The sequence below is a fragment of the Erpetoichthys calabaricus genome, chromosome 3 (genome assembly GCF_900747795.2).
Source record: "Erpetoichthys calabaricus chromosome 3, fErpCal1.3, whole genome shotgun sequence".
NCBI classification, from domain to species: Eukaryota; Metazoa; Chordata; class Cladistia; order Polypteriformes; family Polypteridae; genus Erpetoichthys; species Erpetoichthys calabaricus.
The window spans coordinates 221179222-221198444 of NC_041396.2; the positions used below are offsets into that span (position 1 = coordinate 221179222).

Sequence of the window (19223 nt, forward strand, 5' to 3'; positions counted from 1 at the left end):
AATACTGTTAATGATAATATTTTCGGCAGATAGTATTAAGAATTTAGCTGCAAAAGATATCTCTGTTTTAATTCTCTAACGCCGCTGCAGGGTGGGGTTTGTTTTGTTTTGGATGTGCTCTGTCTCTTCGTATGTCAGAGGATTGGGACATCGTGAAGTGGGATCTAGCCTCATGTGGGGAGGCAAAATGGGGGGGTGGGGGGATAAAGGGGAGAGAGAAGGAGAGCAGGTTATATCTCATCTATTCTTGTAATCCTTATAATTATAAATATCAATGCAACAATAGACTAAAATGCAATAACTCATGGGGAATCTTGAAACCAAGATTAAAACTGCCATATTACCAATTAAAACTATAAAATGACATTAAAAACTCAGAATCAATGTCTCCATGATGGGACAGTTAACTTTGTGAGCTGGAATGTTAAAGGCCTGAATCACGAATTAAAGAGAAAGAAAGTATGCTCTCACCTAACAGGCTTAAACTTACAGGAGACCCACTTACTAACCAAGGATCAGTTCAGACTACAAAATTTTTACGTGCCTCTCAGACAGCCTTAGTATCACAATCCCTCCTAACCCATTAACAGCTGTGTTCGGTGTTCTTCCAGATGGACTTGAATTGGAGAAGGACAAGCAAACGGTGATTGCATTCACTACACTTTTGGCACGCAGACTTATTTTGTTAAATTGGAAGAATCCTAATTCTCCTCTTATAAGTCAGTGGGAAACCGATGTTTTATATTATTTGAAATTGGAAAAAATCAAATTCTCAGTTATAGGATCTGTACAAAATTTTTTCAAAACCTGGCAGGATTTAATCAATATTATTTTAGAGTAAGAGAAATAACTATTACCGCATTTAACTCCCTTCTCCATCTCTTATTTACATAGATATTTACTTCTCCCTTTCTTTTGTTTAATGTTGCCTTATTAAAAAGCCTTAAGCAATTTTCCTTTAGCTAAGCTCTCCTTCTCAGGGGTGGGGTTTGATTTGTCTTCAAATTTGTTGGGTTATAAATTGATCTGTTTGTATGGAATGATTACAATGAAAATTAATAAAATAAAAATATAAATGAATTCATTGGTTCCTGAAAACATTGTTTACATAGTGGAAAAATGTCTATAGACAATCCAACCAAACCAACCAAATTTGCTTTGCTGTTGCCTCATTCCTGGTATATTGGGGTTTTTGCAGGAGTGTGTATTTAAAGAAAAAAATATTAAAACATAAGGGAAATAAGGTTTCCATACATTGTTTGTTTCAGTTTGTTTGTATAATTGTTTAAAACAGTGAAGTACGAAAATCTGACTAAACTAGCCAATGTGTAATCTAGATCTAGAAAACTTCCTAAAAATGATAAGAACTCAATTTACAGTTTGAAGGTTGAAGAAAATAGTAAATTATGAAAGAGGATGCTGTTAGTTATCCTTTTTGTTTTATTGCAATTATTATGAAGATGGTACAGATCCTTTCACTAGTACAATTCAACATTTCAGCATTGAGTCATCAAAAATGTACCTCGTTTGGTTAATTTAATAATGTCAGGATTGCCAAGTTGTATGTTTTTTGTTTTAATTAGTGGAATATTAAGCAGTTTTGTAGCTGGTTATCTGTCTGTAGATTTAATACTACTACAAGTATGTACAATTTGGCTGCATTTTGTGGCATTTGTGTTTTTTCATTACTGAGAGAAATATATTTTAATTTAGTAAAATGTATACCTAAAGGAAGTAAAAGCTATAGTATAAAGAAAATGCTTTTAAAGACAACACTCAAAATCAGGTTGAATGCATCGACAACCTTTATTATTATTGTTGTTGTTGTTTATTATTTGTGATTGCATTGACAGATGTATTTGTGATCTTTGCAATATTAAATGTATGTTTGCCTTTTAACTATTTTTAAAATAACATGAGTGAAGGAGAAACATAAATTACTTATTACTATATATTGCATACAGTGTGAGAGACAATTAAATTTTGTTTTATTTAAAATACTGTACTTCTATATATTTAAGTATACTTTGTATAGTGTGTAAAACATAGATTAAAATTGGGACAGGTTTACAAGAAGCTCATTTATTCTGTGATTTATGTCAATAGGCCATAGTCGGACCATCGTGGGAATTGAACAGAAGAATAATGGAGCACAGTGCCTTTTGATATTTGACCCTGGTTGCCCTTCTCATGTAATGCAGAAGTTACTACATCCTGAAACTGTAGGATTTAGCCTTAAAATTCTTAGGAAATTTGGCAGTGGTTTGAAGCACAAGCAGTATCAAATTGTAGCAGTAGATGGCACTCTTACAGAAGAAGAGCGACAGGTAATGTAAAATTAACAAAGAGCTCTAACCAACAGCATTTGTACTTTGTTGTACTGTATATATTATATAGTTTGTGCTTACATAACGTTAATTTCTTTGCATATTTTAGTCGCAGAAATGGGAAAAGGATTTTGTATATTTTTCTATATTATACTAAATGTGTTGAATTTTGAATTGTTTTGTTTGAGTAAAGGTTTCTTTTGTCGTTTTTATAGGTGCAACTACAACATTCACGAATTTTGCAAGCAGAAAGAGTTCCTTGAAGAAAATTACATTTTTTAATTAATCTAATAATTTTTTTGAAGTTTAGTATATTTATGTAAATATGTGATGCTTTTATCATTTTGTCAAATGCAGTTTCAAATATTTAATAAACTATATTTTAAACTTAATATATAAATTCCATGTCTGCCAATTTATTTTCTTTGAATTCCAAAACTGAAAAAATATAATAAAAGCAAAACTTTCTGGTACCATAGAACAATGCAATTGCTGTTAATGTTTAAACTGATTTTTATTCTGCATAATGTAGTCCAATGATCTTAAGCTACAGTGACAGTCAAAACTGTTCATTTTCTAATATAGCATTTCTGTTATTTTACAATCCTGAACTCCAAGATGCTGCCCCCTTTTGAACACATTCCTAATGTAACGTGTGATCCATGGAGCTGCACCGACTTTTAAAATAAATCATCTCACCCCCTGTGTATGTGTAGGCTGCAAGCAGGGTGTGTAAGTGTGTTTTGCTCTGCAGTTAGTAGAGGCACTGGGTGGCCGCACCGCATGCAAATGCATTGGCAGGTGGCTCAGTCGGGTTCCTCGATGATGCCGTGGAGAGAAGTGTCTCCTTGCACTTGCACCTGCACCCAATTAGGCAGCGGATTTAAAAAGAGCCTGCATGAGTTGGGGAGGAGGCAGGGGTCGAGAGAACAGACGAAGAAAAATGGCATCAGAAGTTAAAGGGAGAAAGAATCGAGAGTAAAAAAAGTGAAGACCTGTGAGAGCAGTCTTGGACAGGATGAACCAGCCAGCTATAGAGAAAAGGCAGCCACCTGTTTGTAGTGTAGGGTTGCTTCTGATCAGTTAGTGGTACAAATCTGAGAGAGAGCACTTGCTCTCCCAATGCTGTCACATTGTGAGAAAAATCTCATTCTGTGTGCCTGCCTTGTTTTTCCCAATCTGGCTTCTGACCATGAGGGTGTCTTATCTTTGCAGTATGCTCATTCCACATGAACCCCTTTAATAAATCTATCTATCTATCTATCTATCTATCTATCTATAATAAAAAATATACAGTCATATGAAAAATTTTGGGAACCCCGCTTAATTCTTTGGATTTTTGTTTATCATTGGCTGAGCTTTCAAAGTAGCAACTTCCTTTTAATACATGACATGCCTTATGGAAACAGTAGTATTTCAGCAGTAACATTAAGTTTATTGGATTAACAGAAAATATGCAATATGCTTCATAACAAAATTAGACAGGTGTATAAATTTGGGCACCCCAACAGAGATATTACATCAATGCTTAGTTGAGCCTCCTTTTGCAAATGTAACAGCCTCTAGAAGCCTCCTATAGCCTTTGATGGGTGTCTGGATTCTGGATGGAGGTATTTTTGACCATTCTTCCATACAAAATCTGTCCAGTTCAGTTAAATTTGATGGCTGCCGAGCACGTGTCCCTTGATCCTAGGAGCTCTGTTGTCCAGGGCTTTATGCCCCTGGTAGGGCCACCCAAGGCAAACTGGTCCTAGGTGAGGGATGAGACAAAGTGCGGTTCAACATAACCTCCTATGATGAATAAAAAATTTGGATGTCGTTTTCCCTCTCCCAGACACGGGTCACCGGGGCCCCCTCTGGAGCCAGGCCTGGAGGTGGGGCTCGATGGCGAGCACCTGGTGGCCAGGCTTGCACCCATGGGGCTCGGCCGGGCGTAGCCCGAAGAGGCAACGTGGGTCCCCCTTCCCTTGGGCTCACCACCTATGGGAGGGGCAAAGGAGGTCGGGTGCAGTGTGAGTTGGGTGGTGGCCGAAGGAGGGGACCTTGGCGGTCTGATCCTCAGCTACAGAAGCTGGCTCTTGGGACATGGAATGTCACCTCTCTGAAGGGGAAGGAGCCTGAGCTTGTGCGCGAGGTTGAGAGGTTCCGGCTAGATATAGTCGGGCTTGCCTCGACGCACAGCTTGAACTCTGGAACCAATCTCCTTGAGAGGGGCTGGACTCTATACCACTCTGGAGTTGCCACCGGTGAGAGGCGCAGAGCGGGTGTGGGCATACTTATTGCCCCCCGACTTGGAGCCTGTACATTGGGGTTTACCCTGGTGGATGAGAGGGTAGCCTCCCTCCGCCTTTGGGTGGGGGGACGGGTCCTAACTGTTGTTTGTGCGTATGCACCGAACAGCAGTTCGGAGTACCCACCCTTTTTGGAGTCCCTGGAGGGTGTGCTAGAGGGCCTAACTTCTGGGGACTCCCTCGTACTGCTGGGAGACTTCAATGCTCACGTGGGCAATGACAGTGAGACCTGGAAGGGCGTGATTGGGAGGAATGCCCCCCCCCCCCCCCCCCCCCCCCCGATCTGAACCCGAGTGGTGTTTTGTTATTGGACTTCTGTGCTCGTCATGGATTGTCCATAACAAACACCATGTTCAAGCATAGGGGTGTTCATATGTGCACTTGGCACCAGGACACCCTAGGCCTCAGTTTGATGATCGACTTTGTGGTCGTGTCATCGGACTTGCGGCCACATGTCTTGGACACTCTGGTGAAGAGAGGGGTGGAGCTGTCAACTGATCACCACCTGGTGGTGAGTTGGCTTCGATGGTGGGGGAGGATGCCGGTCAGGCCTGGTAGGCCCAAACGTGTTATGAGGGTCTGCTGGGAACGTCTGGCAGAGCCCCCTGTCAGAAGTAGCTTCAACTCCCACCTCCGGCAGAAGTTTGACCCCGTCCCAAGGGAGGTGGGGAACATTGAGTCCAAATGGGCCATGTTCCGTGCCTCCATTGTTGAAGGCGTCTGACCGGAGCTGTGGCCGTAAGGTGGTCGGTGCCTGTCATGGTGGCAATCCTACCGGTCCCTTTTGTCCTGTGGGACTCTGGAGGCAGCTAATAGGTACCGGCAGGCCAAGCGGAATGCGGCTTCGGTGGTTGCTGAGGCAAAAACTCGGGCATGGGAGGAGTTTGGGGAGGCCATGGAGAACGACTTTCAGATGGCTTCGAGGAGATTCTGGTCCACTGTCCGGCGTCTCAGGAGGGGGAAGCAGTGCAGTGTCAACACTGTATATGGTGGGGATGGTGCGCTGCTGACCTCGACTCGGGACGTTGTGGGTCGGTGGGGGGAGTACTTCGAAGACCTCCTCAATCCCACTAACATGCCTTCCAATGAGGAAGCAGAGCCTGGGGACTCGGAGGTGGGCTCCCCCATCTCTGGGACTGAGGTCACCGAGGTGGTCAAAAAACTCCTTGGCGGCAGGGCCCCGGGGGTGGATGAGATACGCCCGGAGTTCCTCAAGGCTCTGGATGTTGTAGGGCTGTCTTGGTAGACATGTCTCTGCAACATTGCATGGACATCAGGGACAGTGCCTCTGGATTGGCAGACCGGGGTGGTGGTCCCCCTCTTTAAGAAGGGGGACTGGAGGGTGTGTTCCAACTACAGAGGGATCACACTCCTCAGCCTCCCTGGAAAAGTCTATTCGGGGGTTCTGGAGAGGAGAGTCCGTTGGATAGTCGAACCTCGGATTCAGGAGGAACAGTGTGGTTTTCGTCCTGGTCGCGGAGCAGTGGACTAACTCTACACCCTTAGCAGAGTCTGGAGGGTGCATGGGAGTTCGCCCAACCAGTCTACATGTGTTTTGTGGACTTGGAAAAGGCGTTCAACCATGTCCCTCGGGGAATCCTGTTGGGGGTGCTCCAGGAGTATGGGGTACAGGACCCCCTGATAAGGGCTGTTCGGTCCCTGTACAACTGGTGTCAGAGCTTGGTCCACATTGCCATCAGTAAGTCGAACCCGTTTCCAGTGAGAGTTGGACTCCGCCAGGGCTGCCCTTTGTCACCGATTCTGTTCATAACTTTTATGGACAGAATTTCTAGGCGCAGCCAGGGTGTTGAGGGGGATTCAGGATTTGGTCACTGCTTTTTGTAGATGATGTTGTCCTGTTTGCTTCATCAGGCCGTGATCTTCAGCTCTCTCTGGATCGGTTCGCAGCCGAGTGTGAAGCGGCTGGGATGGGAATCAGCACCTCCAAATCCGAGACCATGGTCCTCAGTCGGAAAAGGGTGGAGTGCCCTCTCAGGGTTGGGAGCGAGATCCTGCCTCAAGTGGAGGAGTTCAAGTATCTCAGGGTCTTGTTCACGAGTGAGGGAAGAATGGAGCGTGAGATCGACAGGCAGATCGGTGCGGCGTCCGCAGTGATGCGGGCTCTGCATCGGTCTGTCGTGGTGAAAAAGGAGCTGAGCCGTAAGGCAAAGCTCTCAATTTACCAGTCGATCTATGTTCCTACCCTCACCTATGGTCATGAGCTATGGGTAGTGACCGAAAGAACGAGATTGCGAATACAAGTGGCTGAAATGAGTTTCCTCCGCAGGGTGCCTGGGCTCTCCCTTAAAGACAGGGTGAGAAGCACAGTCATCAGGGAGGGGCTCAGAGTAGAGCCGCTGCTCCTCTGCATCGAGAGGAGTCAGATGAAGTGGCTCGGGCATCTGATCAGGTTGGCTCCTGGACGCCTTCCTGGTGAGGTGTTTTGGGAACGTCCAACTGGGAGGAGGCCCCGGGGAAGACCCAGGACACGCTGGAGGGACTGTGTCTCCCGGCTGGCCTGGGAACGCCTCGGGATTCTCCCGGAAGAGCTAGAAGAAGTGGCCGGGGAGAGGGAAGTCTGGGCATCTCTGCTCAAGCTGCTGCCCCCGCAACCCGACCTCGGATAAGCGGAAGAGGATGGATGGATGGATGGATGGATGGCTGCCGAGCATGGACAGCCTGCTTCAAATCATCCCATAGATTTTCAATGATATTCAAGTCAGGGGACAGTGACGGCCATTCCAGAACATTGTACTTCTCCCTCTCCATGAATGCCTTTGTAGATTTCGAACTGTGTTTTGGGTCATTGTGTTGTTGGAATATGCAACCCCTGTGTACCTTCAACTTTGTGACTGATGCTTGAACATTATCCTGAAGAATTTGTTGATATTGGGTTGAATTCATCCGACCCTTGACTTTAACAAGGGCCCCAGTCCCTGAACTAGCCACAACACCCCCACAGCATGATGGAACTTCCATTAAATTTGACAGCAGGTAGCAGGTGTTTTTCTTGGAATGTGGTGTTCTGCTTTCGCCATGCAAAGCGCTTTTTGTTATGACCAAATAACTCAATTTTTGTCTCACCAGTCCAAAGCACTTTGTTCCAAAATGAATCTGGCTTGTCTAAATGAGCATACAACAAGCGACTCCGTTTGTGGCGTGAGTGCAGAAAGGGCTTCTTTCTCATCACCCTGCCATACAGATGTTCTTTGTGCAAATTGCACTGAATTGTAGAACGATGTACAGATACACCATCTGCAGCAAGATGTTCTTGCAGGTCTTTGGAGGTGATCTGTGGGGTGTCTGTAACCATTCTCACAGTCCTGCGCATATGCCACTCCTGTATTTTTCTTGGCCTGCCGGACCTGCTGGGTTTAACAGCAACTGTGCCTGTGGCCTTCCATTTCCTGATTACATTCCTTACAGTTGAAACTGACAGTTTAAACCTCTGAGATAGCTTTTTGTAGCCTTCCCCTAAACCATGATACTGAACAATCTTTGTTTTCAGATCTTCTGAGAGTTGCTTTGAGGATCCCATGCTGTCACTCTTCAGAGGAGAGTCAAAGGGAAGCACAACTTGCAAATGACCACCTTAAATACCTTTTCTCATGACTAGACACACCTGTCTATGAAGTTCAAGGCTTAACGAGCTAATCCAACCAACTTGGTGTTGCAAGTAATCAGTATTGAGCAGTTACATGCATTCAAATCAGCAAAATTACGAGGGGACCCAAATTTTTGCACAGCCAATTTTTCACATTTGATTTCATTTCATACAACTAAATACTGCTTCATTAAGAATCTTTGCTCGGAAAACACACCAGTACTCAGATGTTCCTAGGAAATGACAGACATACTACTGTTATATTTTTTGTTGAAAGTAGAGTAAATTATTATGCAGGCTGAGAGGGGTTCCCAAACTTTTTCATATGACTGTATATGTGTGTAACATGTAATTACAGTATAATAAACTAGCTGTGTAAGCACGTCCTGTAAAAAGCCCTGGCTCCTAGAAACTATTGAAATCGTCAGAAAAAGAATTGAAATGCACAGTCAGCGGTTTTGTTTTGCAGATGTGCTCATCCCCTTGTCTGTCAGCTGTAAGCAAGTTTCTCTCTCGTTTGTCTTTCCTCGGCGGTTTCACTTTAGCGAAGGAGTCGCTTTCTTTCAGCTCCACGCTGTAGCCTCGTACGTCTTTCTTCTTCCGACTTGTTAAATTGGGGCCGCCTTGCAGGCTCTTTGAGCTTCATGCTGTAGCCTTGCACTTCCGGGACAGACAGACAGACAGACAGACACACACACATAGACGTTTATATATAAGATAGCCCAAAACATCAATCAGTCAGTCATTTCTTCTGACGACAATTGTGCTAATGTATGTGAGTAGCCAAAACATTGGCTCTATTTTGATCAAAATACTAGGCTTCATTAAGCTTACCAATGGCTTTTTGCAACTCTAGGGTCCTCAGTTTATTAGGGCTTTTTTGCAGCAGTCATTCCAATTAGCCCGGTCTCAAGGATGTACTATTTTAATTGCAAACTGAATATCTAGTGACATCCACATGTAGACACTGCAGTTGTTGCATAATGTGGTTGCATATAAGAAATAAGGCATCTAGTAATTTGACACTTTATCTAATTTTCCTAAAGAATATTTAAAGCAGTGTATTACAGTAAGAAACAATAATAGTTCCTTTTTTTATTCATAACATTTGATTAATCCATGCTGTCTGTGGTTTTATATTATTTCTTTGTTCACCCTGTCACCATGCAGGAGGAGGACATGGAAGTGGTACAGAACACAGTGGCGCTGTACATGAAAGGTCAGAGCAGACTGTACTTCCTAAGTAGACTCAGGTCTTTTGATATGTGTAGCAAGCTACTGGAAATGTTCGTTCATTCAGTCCGTGGTAGCCAGTTGTTCTACACTGTAGTCTCCTTGAGAAGCAATGTGAGCTTAAAAGAAGCAAACTGCCTGAACAGACTTGTCAGGAAAGCCTGTACCATCACAGGACAAACCCTGGGCACACTGGAAGGTGTTGTAGAAAAGAGGATGGTGGCAAAATTGGAAGCCATCATGAAAAATACTCTCAGTCCCCTCCAGGATGCACTCTCTTGGAGCACTTTTAGCCACAGGTTCATTCCACCTCTGGGGGTCTTTTCTGCCCATGGCTATCAGGCATTTCAATGCTTCCTCTTGGGGCACTTGTTAAGTTTATTTTGAAATACCGTTTTGAAATATTTGAACAATATACATTTATTTTATTTTTTTACATATTGATTGATTGATTGGCTGTATTGTTTGTCCTGTGACTCTGCATCCTTGTTTTTATGTTTCTGCTGCTATATGCATGTAAATTTCTCCTCAGGATTAATAAATTTTATCTCCTCTAACCTAATTATGGGAGACTGAAATTTAGTATTTCTTTTAAGTCTGAGCCATAATGATTAAAATATCTAACCACAGTCACTTGTTTCAGTCTAATTTTATCATAAATTTGAAGAACATATGGCAAAAAAAAAAATGAATCCCACCTGTCATGCATGTGCGTCTGAGGTACATCTTCAGGGCTAATCCAAGGTATGCAGTACTCCGACGGGGCGAGAGGGGGTGCTAATAGTCTTGTCTTTTTTTGTTTTCCTCAGCAGTGAGAAGACACCCCTTACTGTATGTGCAACTAGCTCCGCCCCTTTCGGCTTGACCACTATAAAAACCTGACACCCTCGAATATTGCTGTCACATTTGGAACCTGGCGACTTGCAGGAAGGAGCTTTGAGATCCCTTCATACTCATTACAGCCATTCTTGATAAAGGTAGTGTACGTGATTTATGTTCTGATCCGTGTCCTCAAGCTCCTGTTTTGTTTATCATTTATCACAAATTAAAAGCGGTGACCAGCTGGCACCCTAACACTTCCTATGGGTGTTCTGAGTTCCCTCCACCCATCCACACCATTCTGTAGGTAGCAACTTTTTTTTCCCTCCCAAGAGGAATTTGACAAGGAGAATGGAAGTATCAGGAATTATTAATTTGAGTTATCAGCCGTTAAAGTGTAGTTATGAAGTTGTTCCCTTAATGCAATAGCTGAAAATGGTATTGGCTTAATAAGTGAAATTGGAAAATTATAAATATTGTGAAAAGGAGATAGTGTATGAAATGTTTAATTGTTTAATTTAAATGTTTAATATAAGCAGATAATAAATAACAGAAACCTGCTGAATCCCATATATTTATTCCTGAGAGAACCACATTTATCTTGATATATTTACATATTGTTATCTGCAAAAGAAGCACATTACTGATATACAGCAGTCTACTTTTGAATGATTAGAAATGCAACACAAAACTGTTTGTTTGAAGTTCGATTTACAGGTATTCTCATTCAGAAATGTCCCATATTAACTCTATAGGGCAGTCTTTCATTTGTTCCTGGTAAACTTTATCAAATGTTTCATTCTGCTCCTCTGTGAAATAGTTTTTCCAGTCTCCAACTTTTCCTAGAATAAAAGAATGGAAGACAAAATGTTATTGTTGCTTAAAGTAGGTTTCATATTCTGGAAAGTGTTTTATTGCACATTTTGAAAACTGTAAATGGATGACAAATGCTGTCTTGTTTAAAGGTAAAAAAAATGCAATTATAAAAGGGAAAAAAAAACAAATGGAAATTTTTAGCATAAAAATATGTTTTTGAAGAAGTTAAATTTCACCATGAAATTGAACCAATTACTTAAAATTCAAAAAAAGCTGGAAAATTCTGCTGCTCTTTCAAGTCAAAGAAAGGCTTTATTAATGCCACTTTTCTGCCATCATGGAGTTACGTCTGTCAAGGGTCACTATCCGTGACACATAACCAACACCAAACTGTCCTCATGATCCCAGAGTAGTTTGTAACATTGGATGGGCCAACAGCGAGTGAGACTTGACAGTAAGGTTCAAATTGTCCAATAGTGCATGTTTATTTAAATCAAGTGTCCACAGTGCCATAATATTCAATAAATTGATAATACAACCAGTGCATTACAATGTAAGTAATAAATGGTTAAAACCGGTTCAAAATTCATTTTAGTAGTAACTACCTAAAAAAAAAAGCCTCCAAAGAGGTATACCCCACACTCAGACCAGGGGCCTCATGTATAAACGGTGCGTACGCATAGAAATCTTGCGCACGAACGTTTCCACGCTCAAATCACGATGTATAGAACCTAAACTTGGCGTACAGCCACGCACATTTCCACGGTACCTCATACCCTGGCGTACGCAATTTCTCCGTTCGGTTTTGCAGACTGGCGGCACCCCGCATCAAAGCAGTGCTACTGTTCCTGTGTGGTTACCCTTTCTTTCTTAGACCCACATTCCTGATGCGGCTTTATAAATACACTGAAATTAACTGCATATTGTTTATTAGTGTAATGCATCTGATTGTAATTAACCTGTAGCAATATAATGGTCCAGGGAATAGCCATAGTATTCCAAATACCATAACTGCTTTAGCGTTGTTACTCTCACATCTTCTTCTTCTTTCAGCTGCTGCCGTTAAGGGTTGCCACAGCGGATCATCTTTTTCCATATTACTCTCACTGCACCACTCAGAGTGTTTATATCACTGTATCTGAGTGGGGAATCACAGCAGCAGCTGATCGGAAAGAGAATTATTGGTATACAGTTTCAAGCACACGCTGCCTCAGCCACAGCAAAACGCGTCAAAGCCTTTCATGTACGGACCTCGCGTTTCAGAAACAGTTTCATCCCAAGAACTATAAATGCACTCAATCAAGTGCTCCTTGTAGAACTGTCTGTATTTATAAGTACAATTATCCCACTGTAAACTTGCACTACAGTTATAATATTGCACAACCTGTGCCACTTTATAAAGCGCGTATGATGACAATATCATTTTTAAGATGAAATGCAGCAAAATATGTTGCTTATAGTATACAGATAAAACTTTAACTTCATTTAAGTAATCTGTATTGTTAATAATTAAACATGTGAGGACACGGTGCCGCAGCGCTAGCTAGTTCACGGATAGCTCCTGCCTTGCGCTGTATTATTGCTGGTGCTGATGCGACACTGGAAGGATAGACGGATAGAATAATTAAACATGTACTACGAAGATATTTCAATTTTCCTTAAAAGTTTTGAAGAATCGGCGTTCTAAGCTTACAGATGGCTTAACGTCTATTACAGAGCTGATTGTGTGGCGATTGGGTATTTGGAGAAAGAAAAGTAAGGACAGGAATTGGAGGTTAGTATGTTTGAAAGGGACAGTATTTCTGTAATAAATTATTTTATCGAAGGTCGCACATGGCGCAGCAAGCCTCTTGCGTGAGATATGAACAATCACTGCGCCACCATGTTCCCATGTTTAATAACATGCTTTCATTCCTATCATCATGAAAAAGATATCACGTATACATCTCAGTATTTTAATTATTCAGAGAGCTGTAATATCACGAATGTAATGGATTCTGTGTCCTGTCGGAGAAAGAGAAAGAACGGAAGCACGTAGTGATTCACACACATAGATCACATAGAAGATCAAACACAGAACAAAGCATTTAACGTGCTACTTGAGAAACTAGTAAAATAAACGATTTTAAGATGAAGTTTATGATGTTCTACTTTAATGACAAAATAAACTACGTGATTAAAGTGGAAATTTTGAGATTAAAGTTGACATTTCGTGCTTTTTTTCCCACTGTGTGCCTATTTTTGTTTCTCTGTACCCTAATAAGCTTTCATATGACACTCAGACGGTCCGCTACGAGTTGCCTTTTCACACCGACTTTGATATGTGACAACTTCTTTTTTATTTCGGGCACTATGCGACTTTGTGAACTTGAGCTTTCAAGTTTGTCCAACACTATGTCACTCGATCAACTTTCTTTTGTTGTTTATACCACTGTTTAAACCAACAAATAGTACGTTTTTCCTTTGCCTCCACTTGGTATTCGCTGAAATTCTTATATTTCCCCCCGTGCTTTTCCCATTGTCTTTTCACAGAAGGTAATTTATGTCGATTTGCATATTCAAAGAGGTGTAATTCTGGGAGGACTTGGGGTGGGACAGAAGGTGCGTGCACGTATGTTACTTTTCACACTGATCGGGATTTATGTAGTGGAAGAACTTGAAAGTTTGCGTACGCACAGATTCCTGCATCTGGATTTTTCTGTGCGTACGCACATTCCCACTTTTGTGCTTACACCATGTTATAGTGTGAGTTTTACGCACGGTGTTATACAAGAGGCCCCAGAAGAGGTGGCATCCTCACTTATATTCATCATGTTCTTGATGAAATCGCCCTGCTTACTCCGTTTGAGTGCCGTGTCTTCCTTGACCATACTGACCGCAGTTCATCTTCCAACAACTTCACCCATCTCCGCTGCTCTGGTGCCCATCACCCTGAACTCGGCCGTACCTACTTGCGCATTCTTCACTGCAACTTGCAGAAGATCTTTAGGGAGCCCACTCTGCCACCTCCAAATTAGTACCTGCAGAGCACAATCTGGTTCCCCAATCTTCCTTGCCTTCACTATCTCTTTCCAGGTTCGACAATTTCATCTCTCCAAAGGAAACTGCATCTATCTATCTATCTATCTATCTATCTATCTATCTATCTATCTATCTATCTATCTATCTATCTATCTATCTATCTATCTATCTATCTATCTATCTATCTATCTATCTATCTATCTATCATGCCTGTCTAACTGCCTTTGTAACAAAACATCCTAAAAACTCAAATTGACATCCCTCCCCCTCCTTTTGTGTCCTTGCTCTATTTATCCTAGGAGATACAGGTGTTGACTTAGTTAACAGTGTAAGGAGAAGTCAAGCAAAATGACACCTTTTATTGGCTAACTAAAAAGATTACAATAAGCAAGCTTTCGAGGCAACTCAGCTTGCATATTGTCATCTTTTTAGTTTGCTAATAAAAGGTGTCATCTTACTTGAATTCTCACTACATTCATAATGGCTAACACAGTACAACACGCTAGTACTATTAACAGTGTAACTAAAGAGAAGTGGTCACATTGATCTCAATTGTATATACCTCATTAACAGCATGTCTTTCCTGATAACCACATTGCATCAGTCTGTGTTTCTACCTGCACTGCCTTACTTAGCAAGGCAGCATAGCATTTCACACCCAACCTGCCGTTTTTGAAAACAAATGGCCCCATTAAAAGGATATGTGTATGCAAGTATGGCCAATGTGTGACTAATCACCTGTGATGTACAATTGTTTTAAATTTTACTTCTTGCCTGAAGAAGGGGCCTGAGTTGCCTCGAAAGTTTGCATATTGTAATCTGTTTAGTTAGCCAACAAAAGGTGTCATTTTGCTTGACTTCTCACTAAATTCATAATGGCTAACATGGTACAACACCCTTTTTCTTGTATTGTAACTTTTGCTTTGACATCCTGTATATGAAAATGTGCTATATAAATAAATTGTGCTGTTGTTGTAGGCCACATTAAATTTAAAGTGCAGATTTAAATGGAATCTCATTTTGGAGTTACTTATGGTATAAGCAACTCCACGGCTGTAAAAGGATGGCCAGTTTTTAAATAAATAATCGCTGCACTTGCAGCTTAGCGAGGGGTTGTGGTAGTGTGGCGGGAGTGGTTCCTGGGCATGATGCGGGCATGGGGGTTTCCGCACTGAAGTGCACAGCTGAGGGATCACCTGTGTCCGTAACTGATGTCGAGAGCTGCTAATCGCCACACCTGTGCCACATCCCCATTATAAAAAGGAGAGGCGTGAGTGCGGAAGAGAAAGGCGGGAGGAGAAAAGAGGCAGTGCGGGAGCAAAGGAGAGAGGGAGAGAGAGCAGGCTCGCTGGGATGCAGGCAGCTGGGAGGAGAGCCCTTAGGGAGGAGTGTTTGGCCGGCACTCAGTGGGGACAGTAGGAAGCGGTCGCTCCAGCTGAGTGATCTCAACGAGCTGGAGTCACCAAGAAGGTGGGTGACTTGCTGCGTAAGGCCAGGAAGGCAGAGGGTGTTGAGGAGACTTGGGAGAGCAAGTCCCAGCGTGAGTGGTCGCTGGGGAACCCGAGTCTCGGTCTGGCGGGAGTTGTATGTAGCCAGGGAATGGAAAGCTACCAGGATAGCCTCCAGCCATGGTTTTAACCTCTTTTAATCTCCACTTCTTTGCATGTTTTTATGGATTATTTATTTATTAACTTTTGAAGCACTGCACTTTGTTTGGGCATTGTTTTGATTCTTTTTAATAAAAACACTTTTGCACTTTGCACCTTCCCCTTGCTTCAAGAGTGTTTTGTCCCCATTTGCACAGCTAATCCGGTTACATTAGCAACAGTGTTGGGTTCAAGGGCTCTAAAATCTGGAAGAGGGTGCATGGATCAGGACCTGCACTGTCACATTACTATGCTGAATTTTATTACATATTTTTTCTCAACCAACACAGATGTTGTTTTCTAATTCCACAGTCACATTTATTGCTGTTTTTTTGACTCTTGAAAGCATTCATTGAAATATTTTGCATACCAAGTTAATCCCTGGACATTTGTAAACTCTTCAGATGATTCAATTATTTACTCTTAAATTGGGGACATACGTACACCTCAGAACACTGTTGCCATATTTAAATCCTAACTCTATCAAAACAAAAGGACAGTGACATCTAAAATTTAATTTTAGATTTTATTAGCATTTTGTTCATGTTTGGTAGTCTTTGTACTGTCTGGGAGATTATATTTAACTTTATCTTAACAAATTCCTACTTACTGAAAAAAATGTTGCATACCATGATGATGTCAAAATATAACTGTGACTTGTCAGAGAAACATGTTTTCCTTCATTTGAGTTACTGTCTTTCTGTAAATATTTTAATAGTCCTTGGTGAGCACATTGTACATTTGTTTTTCTAACCCACTACTTTATGGACGAATGTTGGTTTTTGGCAGAACTGAATCTGACTTGCACTGCTCTGTAAGTATTACTGTTACATCTGGGATGTGTACTATATAATTTTGGCTACTGAAAACTAATTCCACACTTATAGTTTGCTTCTGTCATTAAAAATCATCTATAATGTGGCATTCACTGCTTCTAGTTTTTAAATGGAAATCCACTTTTAAACTGACAACTACTGAGGCAAGTCTGGAAATGTCAGTCTTGGGAACAGGACCCTGGAATACTTTTAAAGACAGATCACTTTTTTTCCCCTTGAACCTTCTTAAGCATGGATTATGTTTAAATGCATTACTATAATGTCAAATAAAAGTAATAATAGTACTTGTATTTGTTCATATTCTTAATAGGATGTTTCCATGTTCAGGCTACATATTCTTACTGTATTTGTGTTTATTTTGGCTTTCCTCTATAGATCAAAAAACACGGCCTCAAGTTAATAAGCATTTCGGAATTGTGAGTGTGTGTGTGTCTGCCTGCTTCTTTACAGTATACGCCCAACAATGGCCTGGTTTCCCATCTAAATTGCTTTATTATTTCTGTTGCTCCCAGATAGGTTCTGGCTCACTGTGACCATCAACTGGATCAGCAGGTATAGAGAATGAATGAAGGAATGGGTTACTGAAATTATAGGGATTAACAGCCTGAAGAATATTTTTGGGAGTTTTCGTTAGACTAGAATTTCAGAAAACAATGACATAATAAAGTATGCTCAATGCCTGAAATACTGTGGAAAACTGAGTCAGCATTAAGAGGATAAATGTCCATACTTTACCATAGTCATACTGACTCACGCATTTAAAATTTAAAATGCTTCATATACAAGTAAGTTTTGGTATACCCAGTTTTGTATATGATATGAATACTTTAACAACTTTAGGCAAGTTACTTTACCTTCAAGGTAAATCACCTTACTGTGTAATGAGTTTCAGTAAATGAGTGTGGTGTAGTGGTAGTGAAGGCAAGCACACATCGTTCTGTGACCACATTGTCCACATGCTGCGCTTACCTTTGCGAAGAAATTTTCCTTTAGAGTGGTCCAGAAAGCTTTCTTGGAGAAGCTGATAATTAGCATTTTTATTATTCTTCATATTTTGGAAAGTGCACTTCTGTACCATTTCATCTATTTTTCTGTCATCACAGTTTCTTCCAAGAAACTTTGAAATTTTCATTATCTCAGTCCGCAAGTCCTAAGGTACAGAAATTGAAATTAATTCATAAGAAAATTATATGAATTAAACAGACATTTCCTAAAGTTGCTTTGTATATTTTATGATTTTAAAAACACAAAATGACATGATAATAGGCCCGTTTTAGAAAGAAACATATCTACTATATAATAAAACACTAAGATCTGTGTGCCAAGTCCCTCAGAGCAATCTGACTGGTCAATTTGGCTTTTGTGTGATTAGTCAGAATGTGAGATGCACGAGGAGGGATAAAAGCTCACGTTAAGAAAGTCGCCTTCAAAGATGGAAAATATAAAACTGGACAGAAGGTGACATTATTGAAAATAATGAGTCTGAGAAGCAGGCTTTATAGGAACTCGTGCAAGAAAGGGATTGCTGGTAAAGAGAGGTTCAGATACCTGTGAATTGAGAAGAAAGGAGCTGAAAGTACACACAGGGCAAAAGAGAGCAAATGTTTTAAAATTATTGTATTACCTGCGTTCAGCAGGTACTGTGGCTAGTAACTAGATAGACAGATAGATCTTTATTGTCATTGTCACTTTTACAAAGGAACAACGAAATTGCAGTCAACTCTGTGTGAGGCATAAGAATTAAAAAGACAAGAAGAGAGAAAATAATAACAAACCAGATAGTAATAAAAGTCCTTTACAAAATATATGAATTGCACTTGTTATATATACAAATTGCACTGGTTGACGTAAGGTCTATATTGCACATTGGGAGAATGATATGGAGCAGTTTTATTCTGAGTTTAGGGCCATGATTGCTTTTGGATAAAAGCTGTTTTTAAGGCGGTTTGTCCTGGTTTTCATTGCTTTGTGCTAGTATGACTCTTTAACCTGTGCAGAATTTGGGCAACGAAGATGAGATGATAAGCAGCCAGTGGTATGCTGGGAATTTGCTAGAGCAACAGCCCAGAAATGTTGCCATAAAGATCTGAGGCCAGAAGGTGGGTGGGCAGAACTGTTAGCAGTAATCCATCTGCTAAGGATGGTTAAGCATCTCAATTTCCTAAATATGTAATCCTATCATTTTTTTAAATAACTAAAATAAATAGAGATTACCATAGATTCTGCTCATGGATGCTAAGTACCAACACTAAAATTAATTCATAAATAGTAAAACTGCCCACAGGAGTGACTTTTTTATTGCAAACTGTCATATTCTTTAATTGCTAACATTATAATAAGTTTGAGCACGGTTCTATTTGCATGTCTTTTCCCATTTTTAATTTCTCGTATACATAGTATAGAGAAAGTATAGGAATCATGAAAAAATTCGACCTAGAGATTTTGATTAATCTTGACGTTTTAGACCTTCCTGAGTCCAAAAACACCATTTTTGAAATTGTCTGTCTGTGTGTAAACAAGATAACTCAAAAATGCTTTGATCTAGGTCAATGAGATATTGTACACCTGCTTTATATCAAAAATAAGGAATCCCAGCAATTTTTGGGCCTCTGGTGGTACTTCAACTGAAT

The 19223-nt window shown here is 41.0% G+C and overlaps 3 protein-coding genes across 4 annotated transcripts in view; 1 reads left to right on the forward strand and 2 right to left on the reverse strand.

The window, feature by feature from the left end:
* zufsp (zinc finger containing ubiquitin peptidase 1) overlaps nucleotides 1-2703 on the forward strand; it is a 50942-nt gene extending 48239 nt beyond the window's left edge. For both annotated transcript variants that reach the window (XM_051924669.1, XM_051924670.1), the window contains exons 12-13: nucleotides 2107-2327; nucleotides 2543-2703. In XM_051924669.1, coding sequence (XP_051780629.1) covers nucleotides 2107-2327; nucleotides 2543-2590 — 269 coding nt within the window. In that variant the 3' untranslated portion in view covers nucleotides 2591-2703. The remainder of the gene's footprint in view (nucleotides 1-2106; nucleotides 2328-2542) is intronic.
* Nucleotides 1-19223, reverse strand: part of rwdd1 (RWD domain containing 1) — a 506701-nt gene that overhangs the window by 190594 nt on the left and 296884 nt on the right. The window lies entirely within an intron of this gene.
* Nucleotides 10836-19223, reverse strand: part of LOC114648666 (amine sulfotransferase-like) — an 84184-nt gene continuing 75796 nt past the window's right edge. The window contains exons 6-7 of the mRNA XM_028797824.2: nucleotides 17563-17743; nucleotides 10836-11116 (exon numbers count right to left, since the gene is read on the reverse strand). Of these exons, the coding sequence (XP_028653657.1) occupies nucleotides 10998-11116; nucleotides 17563-17743 (300 nt within the window). The 3' untranslated portion in view covers nucleotides 10836-10997. The remainder of the gene's footprint in view (nucleotides 11117-17562; nucleotides 17744-19223) is intronic.